This window comes from Dermacentor variabilis, chromosome 3, assembly GCF_050947875.1.
Source record: "Dermacentor variabilis isolate Ectoservices chromosome 3, ASM5094787v1, whole genome shotgun sequence".
Classification (NCBI taxonomy): domain Eukaryota; kingdom Metazoa; phylum Arthropoda; class Arachnida; order Ixodida; family Ixodidae; genus Dermacentor; species Dermacentor variabilis.
The window spans coordinates 19145340-19167361 of NC_134570.1; the positions used below are offsets into that span (position 1 = coordinate 19145340).

At 45.0% G+C, this 22022-nt stretch overlaps 2 protein-coding genes across 4 annotated transcripts in view; one reads left to right on the plus strand and one right to left on the minus strand.

Moving 5' to 3' along the window:
• Positions 1 to 22022, minus strand: part of Rrp6 (exosome component Rrp6) — a 113716-nt gene that overhangs the window by 63468 nt on the left and 28226 nt on the right. The window contains exons 1-4 of one of the 2 annotated variants that reach the window (XM_075684381.1): positions 12297 to 12487; positions 10211 to 10347; positions 8072 to 8183; positions 6841 to 6945 (exon numbers count right to left, since the gene is read on the minus strand). In XM_075684381.1, coding sequence (XP_075540496.1) covers positions 6841 to 6945; positions 8072 to 8183; positions 10211 to 10347; positions 12297 to 12383 — 441 coding nt within the window. In that variant the 5' untranslated portion in view covers positions 12384 to 12487. Of the gene's footprint in view, positions 1 to 6840; positions 6946 to 8071; positions 8184 to 10210; positions 10348 to 12296; positions 12488 to 22022 lie in introns of those variants that run through there. The other variant, XM_075684382.1, reaches the window with a different exon arrangement.
• TTLL15 (tubulin tyrosine ligase-like 15) lies at positions 12703 to 18659 on the plus strand. Of its 2 annotated transcripts, none has more exons than XM_075684387.1 (3): positions 12703 to 13740; positions 14510 to 14855; positions 15697 to 18659. In XM_075684387.1, the coding sequence occupies exons 1-3, from the start codon at positions 12785 to 12787 to the stop codon at positions 15946 to 15948; spliced, it is 1554 nt and encodes a 517-aa protein (XP_075540502.1). In that variant the 5' UTR covers positions 12703 to 12784; the 3' UTR covers positions 15949 to 18659. The 2 variants fall into 2 exon arrangements, with proteins under 2 accessions (XP_075540502.1, XP_075540503.1); XM_075684388.1 differs by having other exon boundaries at positions 15706 to 18659.

Here is a 22022-nt window from a genome sequence, read left to right on the forward strand (position 1 = left end):
CATTCTACAGAAACTAAACATTCACTACGAAGCACAACCCAGCACGAAACTCAGCATTCCATTAGAGATGAGGTGGCATTTCCACAACGCCGTCCACTAACTCACTCCTGTTCTTCATGCAGGTTTTGATGTCAGTTATAATGTGAATGCTGCTGCCTCTTCTCACGGAATCAATGAGCGTCACTTTGCAACGATCTCGCCCGCGCTTGATGTAATGACATGGCACATCGGAACCAACAGGGATGCAATCCATCTGGCGGCACCACCAGTTGAAGCGTGGATCCTTGACGATATGCCACTGATCCTGCTGACATCGCCAACAACCATCCAGCTGCCTATAAAGGAATGACTACCCCACCCGCTCACTGTGGGCTCGGTGGCACTGCCACGATGCGATCCACTAACCCGCTTTTGTTCTTCATGCAAGTCTGTGACCCTCTTGTTGCTCTCTAGGTATATTGAAAGTAATCACACTCCGGATTATGCCACATTACTTGCCGAAATGAAGAAGCTATCCGCTGGCCAGGTTATGATTATTGCCGAGATACAAGATCTCAAAAACAAATCTATGGCTACGACTGCATCTCTGGAGACTCTAAGCAAGTGGCTAATGCACCTGGAGGGCAATTACCAAAGTGTATTAGTATCAATGCAAGCCGATATGCAATCCATACGGGCTGAAAGTAAAAGTGCGGCGCAGCTGGTTCATAAACTGGACGTCTGTGTAGATGATGCTGAAAACCGGGCAAGGCGAAATCATTTGATATTTTATGGCCTTCCCGGTCAGATCAGAGCCATCAAACGAATTGGAAATGATTATCTTACGCCACTGCTCGGATTATCAGAAGGTACCGCTTGACCCTAAAGAAATAGAACAAGCGCACCAAATTGGTTGTTATTCCCCTGATCCCAAGCATCCAATTTAGGTTAAATTTGTATATTTTAAAACCAAGGAAGCTGTACTTTCTAAGGGCTGTAATGTTAAAGCCCCTGACTTCCGTGTTGCCAAAGATTTTTCACCAGTTGTTAGGAATGCCCGCAAACACCTTGTCGCCTTCGCAAAAACTAAGTCTGCGCCATTTTCCCTGCGTTTCAAAACGCTATTCATAGGTTCCAAGCGCTAGATATATGATAACGCTTCGCAGGCAGTTAAAGAAGTATAGCAACCACCTTGTAAGCAAAAAATAAATTGCTGCCCAGAAACAGCAGTTGTATCACACACTTTTATCTCAGTAATCTTCACTAACATATGAAGATTAATTCCAAAATGCGAACACGTGTCTAATCTTGTACTAACATCAAACAGCAATGTGCTGGTACTCACACAGACCTGGCTTAGTGACGACATTACAGACTCGGAGGTGCTGGCAGATTTACTGAATTTTAACGTATTTCAGAAGGATCACACAGCAACACGGGGAGGAGGCATCTTTATAGCTGTCAGCCAGCAGTTATCGTGTTTTGTTGTTAGTTCGTGTCAGACCTGGAAATCCTTTTCATTCATTGTCACGCCACTCCACAATCGGTACTTTTGGGTGTTTGCTACAGACCCCTTCGCAGTAGCCCAGTTTTGCTTGTCAACTTAACGTACTCTGTAAAATAACTTCTCAGTACCCCAATGCTGCCCTCCTCCTCTTTGGAGACTTCAACTTTCCAGATATTGATTGGCACAATTTAGCTCCTCTTTAGCAAATCAGACAGAAGCAGGAAATTTCCTTGATGTTTGTTTTAATTTTAACTTGGCTCAACTTGCATCCAAGCCAATGCACATCACACAAGACACATCTAATGTATTAGACGTAATACTAACAAGTTGACCAGACAGTTTATCATCAATTGCCTTTTTAAAGAAAATTAGTGACCCTAAGGTGATTCATGCTTCCGTTCATTTTTCGATTCCACGGCAGACACTTCAAAAAGACGATACATCTTTTTAACAAAGGCAACTATGAGGCTATACATGATATGTGCGACTTCTTTATTTCATACGAGGCATCCTTTAACAAACACACTATCCATACTAATTGGCAAAAGTTTAAAGAAAAACTAGATGATCTAGCAGACAGGTTCATCCCAAACATAATGTTTCGAACACAAATTCAGAAGCCATGGTTCACCAATTCATTAAAGAGACTTGAAAATAAAAAGAAATGTTTGTACCATACAGCAAAGGGCAGGGCAAATGCATGCATCTGTGATGAATATTACGCAGCAGAACGCACATATTTATCAGCTATTAGGAAAGCAAAACAGTCATTCTTTCACAAACATCTACCAAAAATGCTGGTCAATAATCAAAGGAAATTCTGGTAGGTGATCAATCCCTGAGAAATAAACAGTATTGCATTAGTGAATGAAAACAAAGAAATGGTCGACAAGGACGAATGTGCTAACCTTTTTAACATCGCTTTTGTGTCAGTCTTCTCCTACGAACCTAACTTGTCATTTTCCTCTATAGTTAACAACTCAACTAGTCTCATGCGATCAGTAACCTTGTTTGCCAGTAGTATTTTGTCCTTAATTGACAATCTTAATCTAACATGCTCGGCCAGAGTAGGTAACATAAACCCAAAGTGTAAGAAAATACTAAAGACATCAGTGCTGTTTATTTGTGTTTGCTGTTCTCGCAGTCGCTCTCCAATGACATCATACCACATGACTGGAAAGTGGGGAGGGGTGTTCCCATCTAAAAATCAGGTGACAAGAACTCTTCACTTAACTATCGCCCCATCTCACTAACAAGCGTACCTTGCAAAATCATGGAACATGTCAGAATACAGAAATTATGACATTTTTAGACACAAGTAACTCTTTCCATCCTTCACAGCATGGATTTCGCAGATGCTTTTCCTGCGAAACCCAATCGGCAGTTTTCCTTCATGATCTTCAGACTAATCTAGAAATTAACCAACAGACAGACTCGATATTTATAGATTTCGCGAAAGCATTTGATAAGGTACCACATCAACAATTATTACTAAAGCTTTCCGGCGAATGTGTGCCCCGATATCTTGTGATGGATTGAAGCATTCCTTAGTAACTGCTCACAGTTTGTCTTTATTAACAGCACATCTGATTCCCTACCGGTAACTTCTGGGGTACCACAAGGATCTGTTCTCGGGCCTTTCTTCTCCTTAACACATATTAATGACTTACCACTGCATATTTCCTGCATTATTCACATGTTTGTGGATGACTGCGTCATTTACCAAACAATTAGTAACATGTTTGACTAAATCTTCCTTCGATATTAACCGCTTGCAACAATTGTGCTATTGCTGGCTATTGACGCTTAACCCAAATAAATGCAAAGTAGTGGTATTCTCCCGCCAATATAAGTCACTAGCTTACAAATACACAATAAATAATGTACGTACTTGTAGAAACTGCACAGTCTAACAAATACCTTGATGCTACCCTTACTAATGACTTGTCTTGGAGCACACATATTACTAACATCATCTCATCTCCTAACAAATCTCAATGTTTTTTTTAAAACGAAACCTAAAGCAAGCCCCAAGCATGTGAAATTACTAGCCTATAAAACAATAATCAGTCCTAAACTCAAATATGCATGTACCGTATGAAGCCCTCATCAAGCATATCTAATCAACACACTTGAATCAGTACAAAACCGTGCCATAAGGTTCATCGATTCAACATATTCTTATGATATCAGCATCTCATCATTGAAGAAAGAATCCGGTTTGGTTACCCTCACTAATAGTCATCGCATCTCAACTCTATCTCTGTTTCATAAGTTTTACCATACTTCCCTTAATCGACCAGCATACATCATTCCCACTGCCCGCATATCACACCGCACTAGGCACACGTAACAAGATGGCCGCCCTCAAACTCTTACTATCACATTTTCAGGCTCATTCTCTATTTAGCGCAGCAACAGATTGGAACAACCTGCCCCGCCAAATTTCCGCCATAACCTGTACACCTACATTTATGCAAAAACTAACAGACCAGTTTTCAGAGTAAAAAGTATGGGATATTCTATTTACATTCATAACTTGTGCTATCTATGTATGTACTTGATGAAATTATTTACCCACTTCATTCACGTGTGTTGTATATAAACATTGTGTTCTGTGCTCTTTAATTCATGTATAATAAATATATGTACACCCACCCCTTATGTAAAGCCCCTTCGGGGTTTTTAGGGCAATAAAATGAAAATGGAGGAACTTTAGATTCTAGGGTGGTTGCTTGGGCTAGTTGGTAATCCATGATCAAAAATAACGTACAGCGTGAAGGACAAGGACAGCGACAGACGACATACACAGCGCTGTGTGTGTCGTCTGTCGCTGTCCTTGTCCTTCGCGCTGTACGTTATTTTTGATCTTTAAGATTCCTCCACTGCCAAAGAACATGCACCCGGAGGACCACAAGGAGTGTTGAGAGGCAAGGGCGCGCCACATTGAGCGCAAATACCATGATGTAGAAGGCATGCCTACGTAGGTGCCACAGAATATAGAGAACACAAAGGAATGGCCCTATGTAGGTGTATACGCGGACGGAGAAACACTAGCGAGTGTAACCGTGAAAACGGACAACACCAAAGTTGCGGAGGAATCAGCAATAGCATTACCGATGGTGTCCACCAAAGCTAGAATTATCATGAGCGACTCAAAAATTGCAGTTCATAATTTTGCAAAAGGATGCATCTCACCACAGGCACTCAAAATTCTAAATAATAACAGCCACCAACATCGCGAGACAATCCAGATTATTTGGGTGCTCACACACTCCCCTTTCCCCGGCAACGAGGTGGCTCACAACGTATCTCAAGGATTTACTCGCTGAGCAAGTGAGCCAGCCCAGCCAGGAACGAAAGGAGACTGCATGGTCAGCTACAGGGAAATCACTGATTACTATCGGCTGGGAATGGCCCGGTACACACTAGCTCATCTAGAGCTAACCAAGAAACAGGCATAGCCTGGTGTCTCCTGCAAGCAAACATGTATCCTAACTTGGTGGCCTGCAGCAAATTCTATCCAGAGCAATACAATGAATAATGTAAATTATGTATGAGTAAGGCGAATCTGCCACATATTCTATAGGCATGCTTGAAGGCGGCTCCTTTCATGGGCCACGAAATTCAACACTGGCAGCAGTGCGAGACCCTGCTGCTCAGCTTAGACCAGAGAGACCAAGTCTGAGCTGTTCAGCTAGCCGAAGCAGCCGCTGAGACCCAGAGGATCCCAGCCGCCTGCTATGCGGAGGGAGACTGCGCCTGCCTTCGTGATGGCTGGCATCAATAAATGTTGACTCTCTCTTGCTTTCAAGCTCTCTTCCTTATGCTTGCTTTCTGTGCTGCACTGCTGTACATTAAAAATTAGATTCTGTGGTTTTACGTGCCAAAGCCACCATCCGATTATGAGGCACGCCGTAGTGGGGGACTCCAGATTACATTGACCATATGGGGATCTTTAACATTCAACCAATGCACAGAGCATGGGTGTTTTGGCATTCCGCCTCAACCGAAATGCAGCCGCCAGAGCCGGGATTTGATCCTGTGATCTCATGCTTAGCAGCGCAACACCATAGCTGCTAAGTTACCCCAGCAAGTCTGTTGTCCCTCCAAGGCAATCATTACCCTCCTCAGGCTAATAACTTTTAAGACACAATACCTTTAATGGTCAGTTCTTACTGCCAACTGGTCTCCAAGAGAACATTCCCTACAAGTTAACCATCTCTCCAAACATGTATGAAAATATAGTGAGCAAAGTAAGTTCAAATGAAAGGTATTTGAAACAGATTCTTCAGAAGACACATACCACCTGTTTTGAGCCATTTTCCATATGTGTAAACTCTCCTGAATTTTTCGTAAAGTTTATGGATGCTGGCTAGTTCTACAATATTACTAATAATGCATCAAGTTTTAGGAAAAATAGATTCCGTTCGCGACAATGTTTTAAAGTCGTTGAATGATGGAGTGACACGATTGCAACAAAATGCAAGCAAAAAAGTTGCGATGGTGCCTGTGCTGCTATACTGTATAAGAGAGGGGTACATGCCCTGTGTTAACTTATTCAAACAAGTTCTTGAAGCAGTCAAATTCAGCACAGTGGAGTCGCTGGCAAGATCACTGATCTGGAAACAATCTTGTCAGTACGTATTTGCTTTTTCAAGTTTTTTGGTGCTGCCTGTGCTGCATCTAAAAGTTAATTGTTAAAAAGTATGTATGTATCTAACAAAAAGCATGTGCTCAGGGCAAACTTATATGTGTGCTACCTCTCCCCCCACCTTGCCTTTTCTTGTCATGTCTGCTGTATTTTTTACGAATTCCAATGTTCACAGGTTGGCAGGTATGCATTTTCAGACAGGCCATGCCCCTTATTTGGGTTTGTTGTGAGAGCACTGTCTGCATTACAAGACGAAACAGCGCGAATGAAACGAGAACATAAAAGAAAAACACACTACAGGACAAGTGCTGAAGCAGAAGAATGTCGGCCTTTTATAGACTGCCCAGAACAAGCATGCATACACTGGTACAAGACAAGATTATAAGTTCTTTTTCTTATGAAAAAAAAGAAGGCTTTCTCTTCATCTGATACTGAAAGAGAGGGTGCACATACGCACTTATCTCACTCACCTTCCTTATGTAGACAGGTATCAGTACCAATTCTTGATGTCAATGCCGTACTGACATGCTCAATCATCAAAACATTAACTAGCCATCAACAAAACGTTCTTACTACAAGGTACTGTCTGTTCATTCACCCAGATTAAAATAGTCGCAATTCACCAGATTCTATACCCTGTGTTTGAAGTACACACTATCAGGTAAGCCAGTAGCCCACTTGTTGTAAGAACATTCATTACCTTCTTGTTCCAGCTGGTGTGTATAGGCCTGTTTGCAGTCACAGACACGAGGACAACCTCATCTGCCTTTTTCTTGACTCCATCTGCCTCGTCAAGGTTGTTTCCCTGAAAATTTACAGGTTCCCTTATTATCACAAGGAGCCAAGTCAAGATTTATTTATAACATGCATAGAATACAGTATTACGGGTGTAATTTGTATGTGTACAACATGCACAAAATAGAGTGGACGAAGGAAATTGAACAATTTTGTATTGTGGATTATCTGCCGTAGGAAAGCAGGAACAGTCTCAAGGCATGCATTACTCCTGCTTATAATGGTTGATATCCCCTTTCCCATCCACCCCCTCTGCCCCTCATTCCCCCTTAGCAAATGCCAAGTTTAGAAAGCTTTTCTTGCAAGAACAGGCCATGCGGGCACTCTTCCCTGGTTCGAATACAAGGCAAGGAACTTGGAGACAACATCCCAAAGCATGCAAGTTGTGCGTCATGGGGACTCCACAACAGCACAGCACAAATAACAAATATACAGCATGTCCAAAGCTTGATTAGAAACAAACAGCTGCATGTGTACCAGCACAATTTCGAGCATGGTTTTTCAAACAGAACCCCAAGAGAACAAAAAAAGCCACACACATAATACATATTTTGCATAAGTTGCCATAGTAAACAAAACTGATATATCACTTCATTTGTACAATGAAAGCAATAACTAGCACTGTTCAAATGTTTCACTCGTGTGATATAGTTTTTACATTTTTAGAAATATGTGCCAATGCTCCTTTATTGATGAGTGTCTAATTTGTTCAAATGTAGCTTTTTGAGTTCACCATCTTTTGAACAATGTGGCAATGGTGCCGCAGTCCCCCTACATTCCCGATCTGGCTCCTGCTGACTTTCTTTGCTACCCCAGATCATGTGGCTGGAAATGAACCATTTTGAGACTGTAGACAAAGCCGAAGCAGCCGCAACGCAGGCACTAAATAATGTTCCCGCTGCTGTCTATCAGGAGGCATACCAATCTTGTCAGAAGTGCTGGAAACAATGTATTAACACCTAAGGAAACTATTTTGGAGATGTTTAAGTGTTTGTATTCGCAAGTTAACATAAATTTGTTTCCTGGCAATAGTCTTATTACATTGAAGAACTACCTTGTACTTTGTTTGCCTGTTAACTGCACAACTATCAGATATAATAACAGGTGGTGCAAAAAACTGCACTCGCAGACCATACCACTCGCTCCAGCACAGTGTCATTGATGTCAGCTAGCAGATCAAACTTTTCCTCAAGGTCAAGGCCTTCAAACTTCCCTTTTCCAACCTGGTGACTGGCCAAAGAAGACATCCTGGAATCAAGTTCATTATGATAGTTAATGCAAAAAAAAAAAAAACAGAGCTAACCAAAGTGCTCAACCTTTAAAGCCACAGCACAATACAATATCATGGTAAGAATACCGATGACCGATTCAGGTTGTTAAAGGGACGCTGAAGAGAAAGACTAAATCAGTTTAGACAAATAAGGTGTTCTTTAAAAACTCAGTATTCAGATTTTTCTGTAGTAGTAGGTTGTTTATTAAAGAGAAAATAAAGGTAGAACTTCTATTTTTCCGCCTTCACGCCGAAACCCCAGTGTCAACAAATCAGCGTGATGTCACGCATTTCAAAGTACTTTTTATTTGCCATTGTTGCTCGGTGAAATTTCTTGAAATTTGCTGCTCTTTACTTTGGTTGCTTTAGAATGCAATGTAGTCCATCCTTTTCAATAAACAATTAACTAGGCCAAGCAGGTGCCATCCAAATCCATGACATCACTGCAAGCTAGCATGGGAATTTCAAAGGTGGCATTGCCACCCATTTTCATGTCTGTCTCTTTTCTGGCTTATGGACACTTTTTTTTCATGGTAAAAGAAGCCAATGCTATCCTATTCTACAACTACAATATGTGTCAGATTTAGTTTATCACTGTCATAGAACAGACATTCCCAACGCGCAATACAAAAATATTTTCTAGTTTTCTTACGACACCCGTCATATACGACTACCTTTGAGCTTACCTAGCAGCTATCAGAGTTAACCACCATTCCTGTAATGTGCTAGCCGACACTGTACACTTATGTGGTCCTTGAGCCAATTCTTATAGCTCACTGCATTTTTATTTTTTTCATTGTTCGTAGTATTCTTGTAACCAACTCACCACTGCAATACCTCTGGTATTGATGACAATATAAAATTTAGAAGTAACAAATAACTTAAGGTTTACTGCACAACCACTTCCTGAGGAAACATTTTTCTATCACAGTACTGCTTTAATGTACTTACACAACTGTCTCACAGAGTGTCTCAATGATCATCAAAGGAGACCTGCAACACTTTTCTAAGTAATCATAGAATGGCTTCAGTATTAAAAGGACATCGTCTCATGAATGTCATGGCACAAGAATTTTTCTAAACCTTCAACTACAAGTGGAGTTATCACACCAATACCCAGCTTTCTCTCTTTTCGTCTCCACTAGCACACTGGAAGCTACACAGAAGAGAGGCCAAAAGTTTAGTGCTGTGGTGGCAAAAGGGCTTGTTTCAGCACACCACTGGTATCTCAGAGGCCATGTGCAGCAGACACAGCAACGCGCAGTGTGAAGATGAAATGATTTTTCTGTCTTTCTGAGAATGCAGACATATATATTTTTCATTTATTTAACTCAAAGTTAACAAATGTGTATTACTGAGAATGTTCTCGCAATCATGAAATCAGCCAATAGCATTGGTGGGTCCAGTTGCTTTAGATCATGCTGCATGATTACATAGCAGAAGTGAGAGCAAGATATCTTTTGCTGCATTTGAGAGCAGATTGTAAATTCCATGCTGCATGCGGTACAGCGATATTTGGTGCGCATGTTCATAGCAGCCCCTGTAACAGATCGGCAACGTCTTCTTACTATGTTCAATAACTGTTTCATGGCCCCTTTAACACTATTGCCACTGAAATCATCAAGACTTGTTCTTCATCAAGGTCTTCTAAGATTGACACCTTCTTCCAGACCTGATGCAATTCTGGGTAGACTTTGCATGATAAATAACCTGCTCCAGAATGTAGCAATTGCCTTTTATTGACATAAACACACCAGTACCGTTCAACTATAAGGCAAACCATGCAACGCTAGTAAACCAGCAGTGAAGAAAATGATGAACAACTAAAACTTGTAGAATGAAGATCAAAAATAGACAAACAAAGAAATGCTGACACAGCAAAGAGCACAGAAGGGATGGAGTACACATTCAGAGTCTGCATTTTTTTTCTGCTTATTAATCTTTGTTCCACAATCTATGTATCAATTAGACCAACTAACTATCCTGCTCAAGTACTAAAACTTACATCTTGAGTACACTCTTCCCTTCTGCCAGCATAACTTGACGAAAACTGGCAAAACTACTAAAGTACTCAAAATCTTCTCCAGCTCCAGGCAGGTCATTAGCTGCTTTTGTTGCTTGTACAACAGAACGGAGCAGGTGCTGCAACGAAATGTAGAAAATAATAAGCACATTGACAACATTTCCAGTGGTGGTGTAACCGAATATGTTACCTAACCACTGTTCTACCTACAAACTAGCTAGTATGTGGATGTTAAATATGAGCTTCTTTGCAATTGCTCACTTTAAAGCTTAGAAGATGAGAATTTAAATACAATAGAATCTGCCTAAACATAACTTGAAAGGACAGAAAAATTTGTTGCATTTATATAAAGTTTCATTTAAGTGAAGGACACAAAAATTACCAAGAATTGTTTTATTCGAAAGGTGTCCAATTGTTTTGATAAAGGTGGGGTGAAAAAAGGGACTTTACTGCACTCTGCTTCTAATATTACAGATTCTTTCGCCCATGTTTCTGTTAATGCACAAAAAGATTTCCAGTAACTCTGTGCAGTCCTCACATTCAAAATAGCACTGCAGACTTACAACAGCATCTCTTGCCATCAGATCCAAAACAGTAATGAGCACTGGAACAGTAATATCTATGCCTTCATCAATGGAACTGTAGCTTGCACCAGGAATTTCACAGATTATGCTGGAGTGGAACAGTAATATCTATGCCTTCATCAATGGAATGGTAGCTTGCACCAGGAATTTCACAGATTATGCTCTCAACTGTCTCTTCAAACCAGGTAACAAGAGCATCATCTGATGTCTCTTGTTCCTGACCGTGTGAACAAAGCATTAGTGGCCACCTGACTGCAACATCTTACCTACTCTATAGTGCTGTCTTCCTGCTGAGGCACACAAACGGCGAAGTCGTCTTATGAAAACACCGCTGCAACTTCGACATTTTTAATTTGATAAGCTTTCGCACAGCTGCCTGACGGATTGCATTTTCTTCATTATTTATAGCATCACTATTAGCGATGTTTGGCGGACTTTTGCTGTTCCATAGGCCAATGCTGTACTTGCTAATTCTGGTTAAAGTTCCAAATATATACGGCGGTTTCAAAAACATGTGTTCCGTTTGACTGAAGTTCGTCCACATTGAGCCCATGGGAGGCCGAACAACGTTGGTGCCGTTGTTCGTTTATCCGGTATTTCTGTTTAAGCGAGTTCCGTTTAACTGAAGTTCACTGTACGTTGAACTAGCCAAGCGTTGTGCAGTGAAGTATCTCCGGCATTCAAACAGCCACGCTCCTGATGGGTTCCCGCTCCAGTTTTATGATATCAGTTCCAAGTTCTGTTTTTAAAGCGTGCACTGTCTGCCATGACTAAAGCAAATGTAATGTATTAACACGTTTTCTTAAGATACATTTTGTGCGCTTAACTAGTATTGTTTCTACTAATGAACGAAAACATCAGTGCGACAAAACTTGTTTTCCCATGTTGACGTCCTTGCATGGCGTCGAAGCGTAGCTCGACACGAAAACTATCGTTCACTTGCTTCACCATATTTATTGTTGCGAGGTTTCCGATTAGCGCTCTTCCTGTCGTCTTCTCTGTCTTTGTCCCTGCTATTTTGCGCTAGTCTTTTGAATAATGATGACACACCAACTAGCCCAGCTTTCTGCCTTGAACTGTTCCAACTGTTTACGAGATGTGAAGATAACGATAGTGCTGTCCTCTCCACGCAAACCGTGGAGGCTAAACTATATCACCTGCAAACCAGAGTAGCTACTAAAGATCGGTGGACAGCATAGAATAACGCTAGAGGAAAGACGGCTGCGTTCGCCCTTAAGCTTCTAACGAAGTTGGCTATTCGCTACAGCTGTCACTTTTTTATGTGCCGAACTGCGACCAGAAAACCCGGCTTATTTTTTAATTATTCAGAGCAGACATAGGGCATCTCGTAAACTATTTTAATGGATAGCGGGATTTATTGCAGCAGCTAAAGCAGTACAAGCAGAACCGTCTACATTTTGTCAGACCAACAACGTGATCGCTCGGCGACATCGGTGGTCGCTCGTCCGCAAGGGCAGCCTCACCTCGGCATACTTGTTGGAGTCATCGTACAAGTTTAAAAACTTCGCTTGGCTGGATGCGGCGGTTGTAGGTTCTTCTTCCGAATCCATTTCAATATGCGTTACAAAGGATCACGTATGAAGCTTCAAATACATCAAGCAGTTGCGCTCCAGCCCGTAGCTAGGATGGACGCCGCCATCTTGAGCAATGAGCTGAACGAGCAGCACGCAGCACGAGAAAAGATGCTAAAAAAATTGGAAGACGAAGTACACGTTTTTTGTATTGGCGTAATTAGATAAATAATATAATATAAGTGTTATCTTGAACTATTGTAGGTTTACATTTGACATTGTTACTGGTTAAATTGATTTGTTATGAACGTCCTGCAAAATCTTTTTCGATGCGAATCCAATCCAAGGCAATCTTGTGTTGACGCAGCAACCACGGCAACCGCACACGGGCTCGGCGCGCAACCCCTGGCTGGGTCGCGCTAAAGTATCAATGCGCAAGTATGAATCGGGGAGATGTTGAACCGCATGTGAGCGAAAAGAAACGAGTAGCGTCAGCCCCTTCCGCACCTCAAACGTTGAAATCTGCCTCAGTGTATTCAAGCACGCGGATACCTTACCCAGTCGTCTTAATCTCGTTACTGGTCCTTTTAATTGCTGGACTTTACGAAGTGCACCGATTATGCGCAAATAATAACATTCTGCTGGTATCCCTCAACGCAACAACGAAAACAGAGGATTCCAAGCCTATCGTCTGGGTTTATAGCAAAGGTTCAGATCAAAGCCACTTGCGACATGTCGTTGAATCTTTTCAGCGATACGGATACCGGATCGGGGGACGCGCGGACCGGTGGTCTGTTCTTTGGTCGCACGATTATCCCTTTACGGAATTAGCTAGTGACATGCGCGAATTGAAGCCCGGCCAGGTTGTCAATCACTTCCCGGGCTCGGGTTACATCACCAACAAAGGCAGCCTATCCATGGATAGGTCCATCCGACAGCTGCCTCTGACGTTCAAACTTCCGGCGCAGAAGGTAGAGTTCTTGCGGAACGCCGAGGAGCGACCTTCTACCATGTGGGTGCAGAAGAATCGAGACCATCGAGGGATACACGTGATCGATCCTGGCGAAGTCGCAGCTGCCACCGATGAAAAAGAGACGTTTGTGCAAGAGCTGATCGCCAACCCGCTGCTGATCGACGGCAAGAAATTCGACATTGGCGTCTACGTTGCCATGACATCTTTGGAGCCCCTGCGTGTGTACGTGTACAGAGGTGACGTGCTGCTGCGCTTCTGCGCTCGCGCTTACAACACACTTCAGTTCAACGCCTCTGATCTGGACTCGTACGTGGTTGGCGACGACTACACGCCTATCTGGGACATGCCGTCGCTTGCCCGCTACTACGTTGGCTCACAGCTCAGCATGAGGGCCAGCCTGGACGTCTACATGCGCAAGCAACTGTATGAGATCATTGTCTCTGTAATTACACGGAATACATTTCGCAATAATTGTATTTATTTGATTGCTTGGTTATTGAATAAGCACTTGGTCAGCCGGTTGGTTCTGCGCGCATTTCACAAAAATTAAGGGTTTATCTAACAGCCTCTAGCAGACTCTCTTCTCGGTGCACTTCAATTCATGTATATTTCTGCCGCTTTTGCATTTTCGAATTTTTGTAGCCTTCTCAAGTAACACCTTTTTGCAGGAATTACAACGTACCGCACGCGAGAATCCATGCATGTTAATTTTTTTGCACGGTACACGCGCCTTCACATCTTTGTGCCGTGTAAACACGGAGAGAACAGAATGTGGCGTTTGGATCACTGTAATTAAGCTCTCGATTCGCGACATTACATTTATGTTATGCGTTGGTAAGGGGTTAACTGGTCCGGTTAATAATGAAACAGCAGGTAACTGCTGTTTCACTGTCACCGGAAATCTCAAATACGGCACAATGTGATAGAGTACGTGCTAGGAACTTTTTGCAGCGGAGTGCTCCGGATTAATATCGGTGATCTGGGGGTTATTAAACTTGCGCTTAACGAAAATACGTGATCGCTTTATCAGAATCGTCGCTTTATCACGCTACCATCAGAATGAGGCTGCCGTGATTCGAACCCACGTTTGATCACCTATATCCTCGTTCCGTTGTCCTGTCACCTTGCCCTGCTCTTCGAGTGTGTTCAGCCGCGCATCTAGAATAACGTTGTTTCCTGAACTGCCACGCAGCGACGTCGACAGCGGCGCCCTGTGGGCCGAAGTGGAGCGGGTCGTGGCGTCCGTGTACACGCGCAAGGCCGAGGCGATGCGGCGAGCGGCAACGCGCTGGCCTCGCGCGGGCCGCTTCTTCGAGCTGGTGCGATTCGACTTCGTGTTGGACGCGGCCCTGGGCGTGCACCTGCTCGAGGCGAACATGTCGCCCAACCTGAGCTCGGCGCACTTCGCGGCCAACGGGCCCTTCTACGAGCAGCTCCTCTTCAGCCTGTTCAGCCTGGTGGGACTCGGGGCGTCGCAGTCGGCCGGCGCCTGGCGATTCCTGGACCGAGCCGCATCGGTGCTGCCGGCCGACTGCCCGGTACAGTTGCGATTCATGCAGCAATCACGTGGGCAGTAATGTAGCCATTCATTTTTTGTGCCGGCGAGGTGGGGGGAGGGAGCACTTGGATCGAGTAATGGGCGGTGCGATGGGTATATCGATCGTTGTTTTATCCCACGCATAAATACCTGGTACGCAGAAATTTCGGGGAAGGGCAAAATCACGTGCCCAAATCTACCTCTCCCTGGCTACGCCCCTGCACGTGAACGTTTGCAACATATTTCCCACGTCGCGCCAGCATGTACATTTTACACTGTGTGACAATTAAGTACGGTGTTATCCGAAAAACGTGCTATCATCAGCTTTCTCTCACTACTCGCAAGTGGCACTCACTATGATTGGTATTAAGGTGCGCTGATCAAAAGCGGAGCAGAATGTAATCGATGGTGCGGTCACCGGAGTACGAGCAAAGAGCACCTGCCCTTTGCCGCCCTGTCTGAAATGTGGCGGCCGCATTTCGCTGACGTCGAAACGCAAGTGTCCAAAGTAACGAGCATATGGTTCAAATATATAATTCAAGATAATTTAACGCCTATACTTACGAAAGCAAGCGACTCGACTGCCGCGTTTCGATATCCACTTTTCGCTCAGCTTGTAGACAAAACTGTTGCTTGTTCTCCAGGATGACATACATTCACGCACGCGCGAGGCATGCACAGATCGTGGCGTGCGGATATGCGTTTCCCTTCGTACATGTTCGTATACATCGGCGCGTGGTTCATGTGTTAAGGTTTCGTTATTCGTCGTTTTCCAGTGGGCTTAGTAAACAGCGACACGCTACCTCGCACCCATGTCATGAAGCGCGTGTTGTGTGCCACAGGTGCCACAGGTGCAACCGGAGCATCGGTGCGAGCCGCCCGCGTCGCTGTGTGCTCCCGCGTGCCTCTCGACGGCGCACAAGCGGGCGTTCAGGGACGCCCTCTGGGAGCACCTGCACAGGAAGCAGTTCGCCAGGCTCGTGCCGCGTATCGACGCAAACAGCGCGCAGGAGGCCAACATGACCGAAGCGGACCGCATCTTGGCGCAGTGGTTCGCCGCAAAGTGCGCCCATGACGCTGAATGGTGCCACTGAAAAGTGACCGCCCAGGAAACAAAGGGGCGCCCAATACAGCTGTGACAGACAGGCACACCGTCTCTGTCCCCTAGTGCTCGTATATCGCACCGTGGCTTGAGTCACTGGAATTTTTTTTTACAGTGACTGCATAGTCATGGCAAACTATAGAGTGTACTAGTTGGCAAACCAACGAGCTCAATGCAACGTGTTAGCAGCCTTCATTTCAGGGTATAGTGTTGCTTTCAGGGTGTGCGCTCAAGAGCAGTACTGTACGTAAACAGAATTTGGTGCGTTTGGTGCAGAGGGGGAAGCGGTAGGATAACACACCCACCGTGAAAAGAGTCTCGGTACAAGCCAGAGACGACGGGAAAATGAAATGCGACCGGCGATGCCACCTTTAACTTCTTGAAACAATTTCGCTTGGCGTCACGGATTTTGATAGCGTCTCCTCGGGAGTATACGTATAGTTAATTGTTTATCGATAGGGATGGACAACATTGTATTCAAATCGGACAAAAAAAATTTCGAATCCCGGCCACGGCGGCCGCATTTCGATGGGGGCGAAATGCGAAAACACCCGTGTGCTTAGATTAGGTGCACGTTAAAGAACCCCAGGTGGTCAAAATTTCCGGAGTCCTCCACTACGGCGTGCCTCATAATCAGAAAGTGGTTTTGGCACGTAAAACCCTTAATATTATTATTATTAAATCGGACAAAAGATTCAATCTAGGATATTTTGAGAAATTTTCCTGCTACACCCCCCCCCCCCCCCCCCCCCAAGAAAGAAAACGACCCGACTTCGTGAAAGCACTTCGATATTCGCTACGTCAAATCGCAGAGCTGGCATATGTACTATGCCGGCGCTGTGATTTCGGCGCGAAGGTAGAAAGAGAAACGTTCGGCATCCGTTTTCTCCGTGGGTTACCTCTTATATATATCACAAGAATCCAACCAAGACGCCGAGGTCAACACAGGGGAAATTACTTGTACTTACTAATTGAATTAAAGAAATAATAAAATAATAATATATTATTAGCTAAGTGGGGGTTAAGTTGGCGCGTGGCTCGATTTCTGGAGCGCGCCTCGGCCGTGGCTGCGCGTGGCTGTAAGCGTGGCTGAGCGCACCCTTCTTTGGAGGTAATCTGCCGCATGTGCGAAGAGTGGGCGTGCCGAGACGGCGTGGCACCTTGTAAACTGTCTTACCGCGCGTTTAGTGTTGGAGGTTGCGTAATCTCGAGTTTAGGTGGCCCATTGGAGCGAGAGGCAGCGAAGCATTCCCTCTCCGCTGCCGGCGCTTTTCCCGATGGCGTCGTCCCAGTGCGGGCGACGCTACCAGTCGCGGGGGCGGAGCACACGCGAAAGCGTGGCTGGCTTCGCATAATTCGTAGCGCCGAGGCGATATCGTCGACGTACGTGGCATGAAACCGCATCATTCGTCGCCGACTGCCGACTCCCAAACTCATCACCAAAATAAGTTTTCTCGTTCAAATTAGCCGTTTTCGATTGCCCGACTATTCGGAAAATTCTGTGGCCCCTTTCCGTGTAAGAAAAATCGATCGGCGACTGTATACTTATCTGCATAAAACGTCGAATTTCAATACAACAAAATTTTGATATAACGAAGCAAGTTGCCGATTCTACCGACTTCGTTATATCGAGGTTTAGCTGTGTGTGCAAAGCGTAATTTGTTTCGACATATGTATGAAAATGCAGTTTAGAAAGAATAATCTGCTAGTCTAAGGACAGATTTTAACTCGTTATAGCGTACCTTTAAGGAGACATTGAGCACGCGCGTACTAAGGCGTCATTTCACTTGGCCCCGCAGTGCACCCATTCGTGTTTTCTGCATTGCCTTTCGCGCCGGCCCCTTGATCGTCAACAGATACGCGCCGTTCTCCCTTCACTGCCTATACCCGGCCGCGCAATGCACAATTCGCGGCGCGATGTTCGGTCAAAAGCGGCGATTCGCATGCTCATAAATGTCGACTGCTATAGAATAAACCGTCCTTGAGGAAGACGCGGCGCGCCCTTGCAGCCCGTGACCTCCGCACGCCCAGTGGAGATGCCGCGCCTCGTCGCGCGTTTTGTGATTTCGCGCAGATGGCTACAGCCTCCGAGAGCGATACGCTGCAGTGCTGACGCGCCGTCGCTGCGCGAATAGCGCGCATCGAGACGAAGCCGTAGCCGACGGGACCTCGGCTCTGCGCCAGCACGCCGCGGCGGATGTGTATGCCGTCAAGGTGCGCGCTGCAGACGGCTCGCACAAAGCCGGGCACGCGACGTCGGCTTATCTATGGCTCGCTTTAGCGCTGCATTTCTGCTCGTAAGTAACGATAATGACGGCGGATTCCGTTATAAGCAGGTGGCCTTGGTTCGCGCGCGCTGTTTGCAGTAAACTTATCTTGGACACACCCTCAGAGCTTAGTTTTGTTTCGTTCGCATAACCCGGAACTCGGCGAAGTTGACGTGGACACTGAGTATGGTTCTCTTCATTATTTTTGGTTTAAAAGACGAGCCGTGCTTGTTAACCTTCTGAAGCGCGATTGCTAGATTTAAGTACGTGTAACTGAAGGGAAGGTAGCAAATTGCGTTTGCCATTTTTACGTCCCTGCATGGACAGCTCGGTTTATTTACAGCAATTATACGTTTCTCTCTCTCTTGTTGAAATGAACCCTTCGTTGTTGCTGGCGTATGTGTATAAACTGCAGATTAATGCGGAACCCAAGCAACATGGTTTTACTGCGTTTTCACTCCGTTGGCATGCTTATAAACGAACGCCACACTTGCGGATAGTTGGCAGAAAACATCTTGCGCTGGAAGTGTGAATGATTCCCGTCACTTGTTTGCGCTTATTGCACCGCAGCAGGCGTGTTGATGTCGCCTATATACCTTTTGAAGCTAAGCGTTCAAATATAATTATTGCAAACAAAACAATGGCAGTTACGCAAACTATATATAGACATTCTTGCAGCAGTATTATTTTTCTAGGAAAAAACGAGTGGGCAGGCGCAGCAGGACATTACGGACTTTACAAGTCGTGTTTGTGTCACGAAACTGAAGGCGGCCGTTGTCCCAGGAATAAATATTTTCTTAATTACGACGTGCTGCGCGTCGGAACTGATCCTTGGGCCGCCTTATTAATCGTTACGCAACTGGAAGCGCAAGTCACGCCGCGAAACAGCCCCTAAATTCGATCAATGCGCGCGTGAGTCAACATTTTATAGCTTGGTGAAAAGCCAATATACCAGTTCTAGCAAATCTCTTCCCCCTCTCCCTCTCTCCGCTGCCTGTCCAGCTGTCGCCACTGCCAGCCGCGCCATTATTTGCGAAAAAGATCGATGTCCGATATCTCACAAAGACGCTATCTATTGAAAAACGACTTCGAAGAGTGGCGCCCGACATTTTGAAGACTTCAAACGGTAAAAAAGGAGGTGGCGAAAGGAGAACGGCAGGGGGGTTAAGTAGAACAGAAAATTAGTTTGCTACACTCTTAAACAAATATACAGATACTTAAACAGATACGGCTATTTGGGTCGTATATTGCCACACGACGATAATCGTCATCTGTCTTGCTTGCGTTTCCTTTCTTGAAAACATTGGGCTCGATACTTTCCTGTTGAGAATGCTCTGTAATGCTGATAACGGGCATGCCGTTCGTGTCTTCGAAGTACCGGGCTCGCAGCGTTAAAGGAACGAAATTCGGACGAGACATATGACGATTATCGTTGTGTGGCAAGATACGACCCAAATAGTGTAATTTTGTTTAAGAGTGTACCCTACATTTCGGGCACGGAACTGGGAGGGCGTTAGAATGAAATGAAAGATGTAGAAATAGACGCCACGGATACACAGAGGCACAGCCGTTCGCAACACAGCACACGATCATAGATAACCGTTAGTCTTGAGAATCTGAACGCCTTCTCGCCCATGCTGCAAGGGCTCGTGAGGTAGGCGTGCCCATAAAAGTGATCTGTCATCAACGATCTCTCATGAACTAGGGAACGCTACAGTGCAGACGCATGTTGCTATGTGGAGAAGAGGAACACGTAATACGTTCAAGGGTTCATTCATTCAGGACCACACCCATCGCAGAAAGTTGCGAAGTGGGTTTACCTCCCATAACGAACGTCTTGAAATTTCTGACACAATTACAACGCGTAATTTGCTTGATGGAGAAGTCTGGAAACACGTGTCTATTAATGAGCTGCTCCTTTGCGAAGTTTATGCCGGCACGCTGCGTCCGCCCGTGCGAACATCTGCGCGAATTCGGCTTGTGTATGGCTAGCTCTCAACGACTTGTGTACGCATATGCGCAGCGTTTGGTGCAGCCGCGTCCAATATGAACTGCACCGGCGGACGTGGGATCTGAACCCGCCGTGTATACGAAATAATGCGCAGCTGGCGCTGTCGACCGATAAGCAACGCATCTATACATGACAAACAAAAGACGCAGGTAGAGGTGTGCTACGCGCCGTTCGTTGCGTATATGTTTTTTTTAGTGGCGCTTTATAAAATGCAGCTTATACTGCATGCAGCAAGGCTTAAGGTCGAGCTGAACGCAACAGTAAATTCAGTTACATTACGGGGTTTTATAATAGGTGCAGCGTTGGCGTAGAGGTAGAACATCCGCCTCGCGTGCAAGAGGACCGTGGTTCGAATTCAGGTTCGGTGCAATTTTTCCACCGGATTGAAAAAAAAAATCCGCGTGTTGATAAAAAATTGCATAAACAGGCCTGGAGTGTGGCCTGATCCCGATGACCAGAACCGCTAACGCACTCCCTCACCAGAGCAGGATTGGCCACCCTGGTGCAGTACTTGGCCACAACCTCCTATATGAATACAACAACCAAACCCCGGCTCTCGGTTCCCAGCAGCTGCGAAGCAATTGACCACGGCGGCGGTCAGACCTAGGACGCAGCAGAGGGTGCTTAGAATCTCTGGGTCCGTACAGGCCGCCATTGGAAGCTGAACCTGGCAACATTTAACGCTAGAACGTTATCTTGTGAGGCAAATTTGGCGGTGCTTTTGGAGGAATTAGAGGGCAGTAAATGGGATATAATAGGGCTAAGCGAAGTTAGAAGGACAAGAGAAGCATATACAGTGCTAAGAAGCGGGCACGTCCTGTGCTACTGGGGCTAAGCAGAGAGACGAGAACTAGGAGTCGGATTCCTGATTACTAAGGATATAGCTGGTAACATACAGGAACTCTACAGCATTAACGAGAGGGTGGCAGGTCTTGTTGTTAAACCTAATAAGTGGTACAAATTGAAGGTCCTACAGGTCTACGCGCCTACATCCAGTCATGATGACCAGCAAGTCAAAAGCTTCTATGAACACGTGGAATCGGCGATGAGTAAAGTAAAACAAAATACACTATACTGATGGGCGACCTCAATGCCAGAGAGTAGGCAAGAAACGGGCTCGGAACAAGTCAGTGGGGGCATTTGGCATAGGCTCTAGGAATATAGCAGGGGAGAGTTATTAGTAGAGGTGCAGAACGGAATAATATGCGAATAATGAATACCTGCTTCCGCAAGCGGGTAGCCGAAAGTGGACGTGGAGGAGCCCGAACGGCGAGACTAGAAACGAAATAGACCTTATACTCTGCGCTAACCCTGGCATCATACTAGATGTGTACGTGTTCGGCAAGGTGCTCTGCAGTGACCATAGGATGGTAAGAACTCGAATCCGCCTAGACTTGAGGAGGAAACGGAAGAAACTGGTACACAAGAAGCCGATCAATGAGATAGCGGTAAGAGCGAAAATATAGGAATTCCGGATCAAGCTACAGAACAGGTATTCGGCTTTAACTCGGGAAGAGGACCTTAGTGTTGAAGCAATAAACCACAATCTCATGGGCACCATTAAGGAGTGTGCAATAGAAGTCGGTGGTAACTTCGTTAGACTCCTGGATACCCGTAAGCTATCGCAGGAGACGAAAGAGCTGATTAAGAAACGCCAATGTATGAAATCCTTTAACCCTACAGCTAGAATAGAACTGCCAGAACTTTCGAAGTTAATCAACAAGCGTAAGGCAGCTGACATAAGGAATTATAATATAGATAGAATTGAACATGCTCGCAGGAACGGAC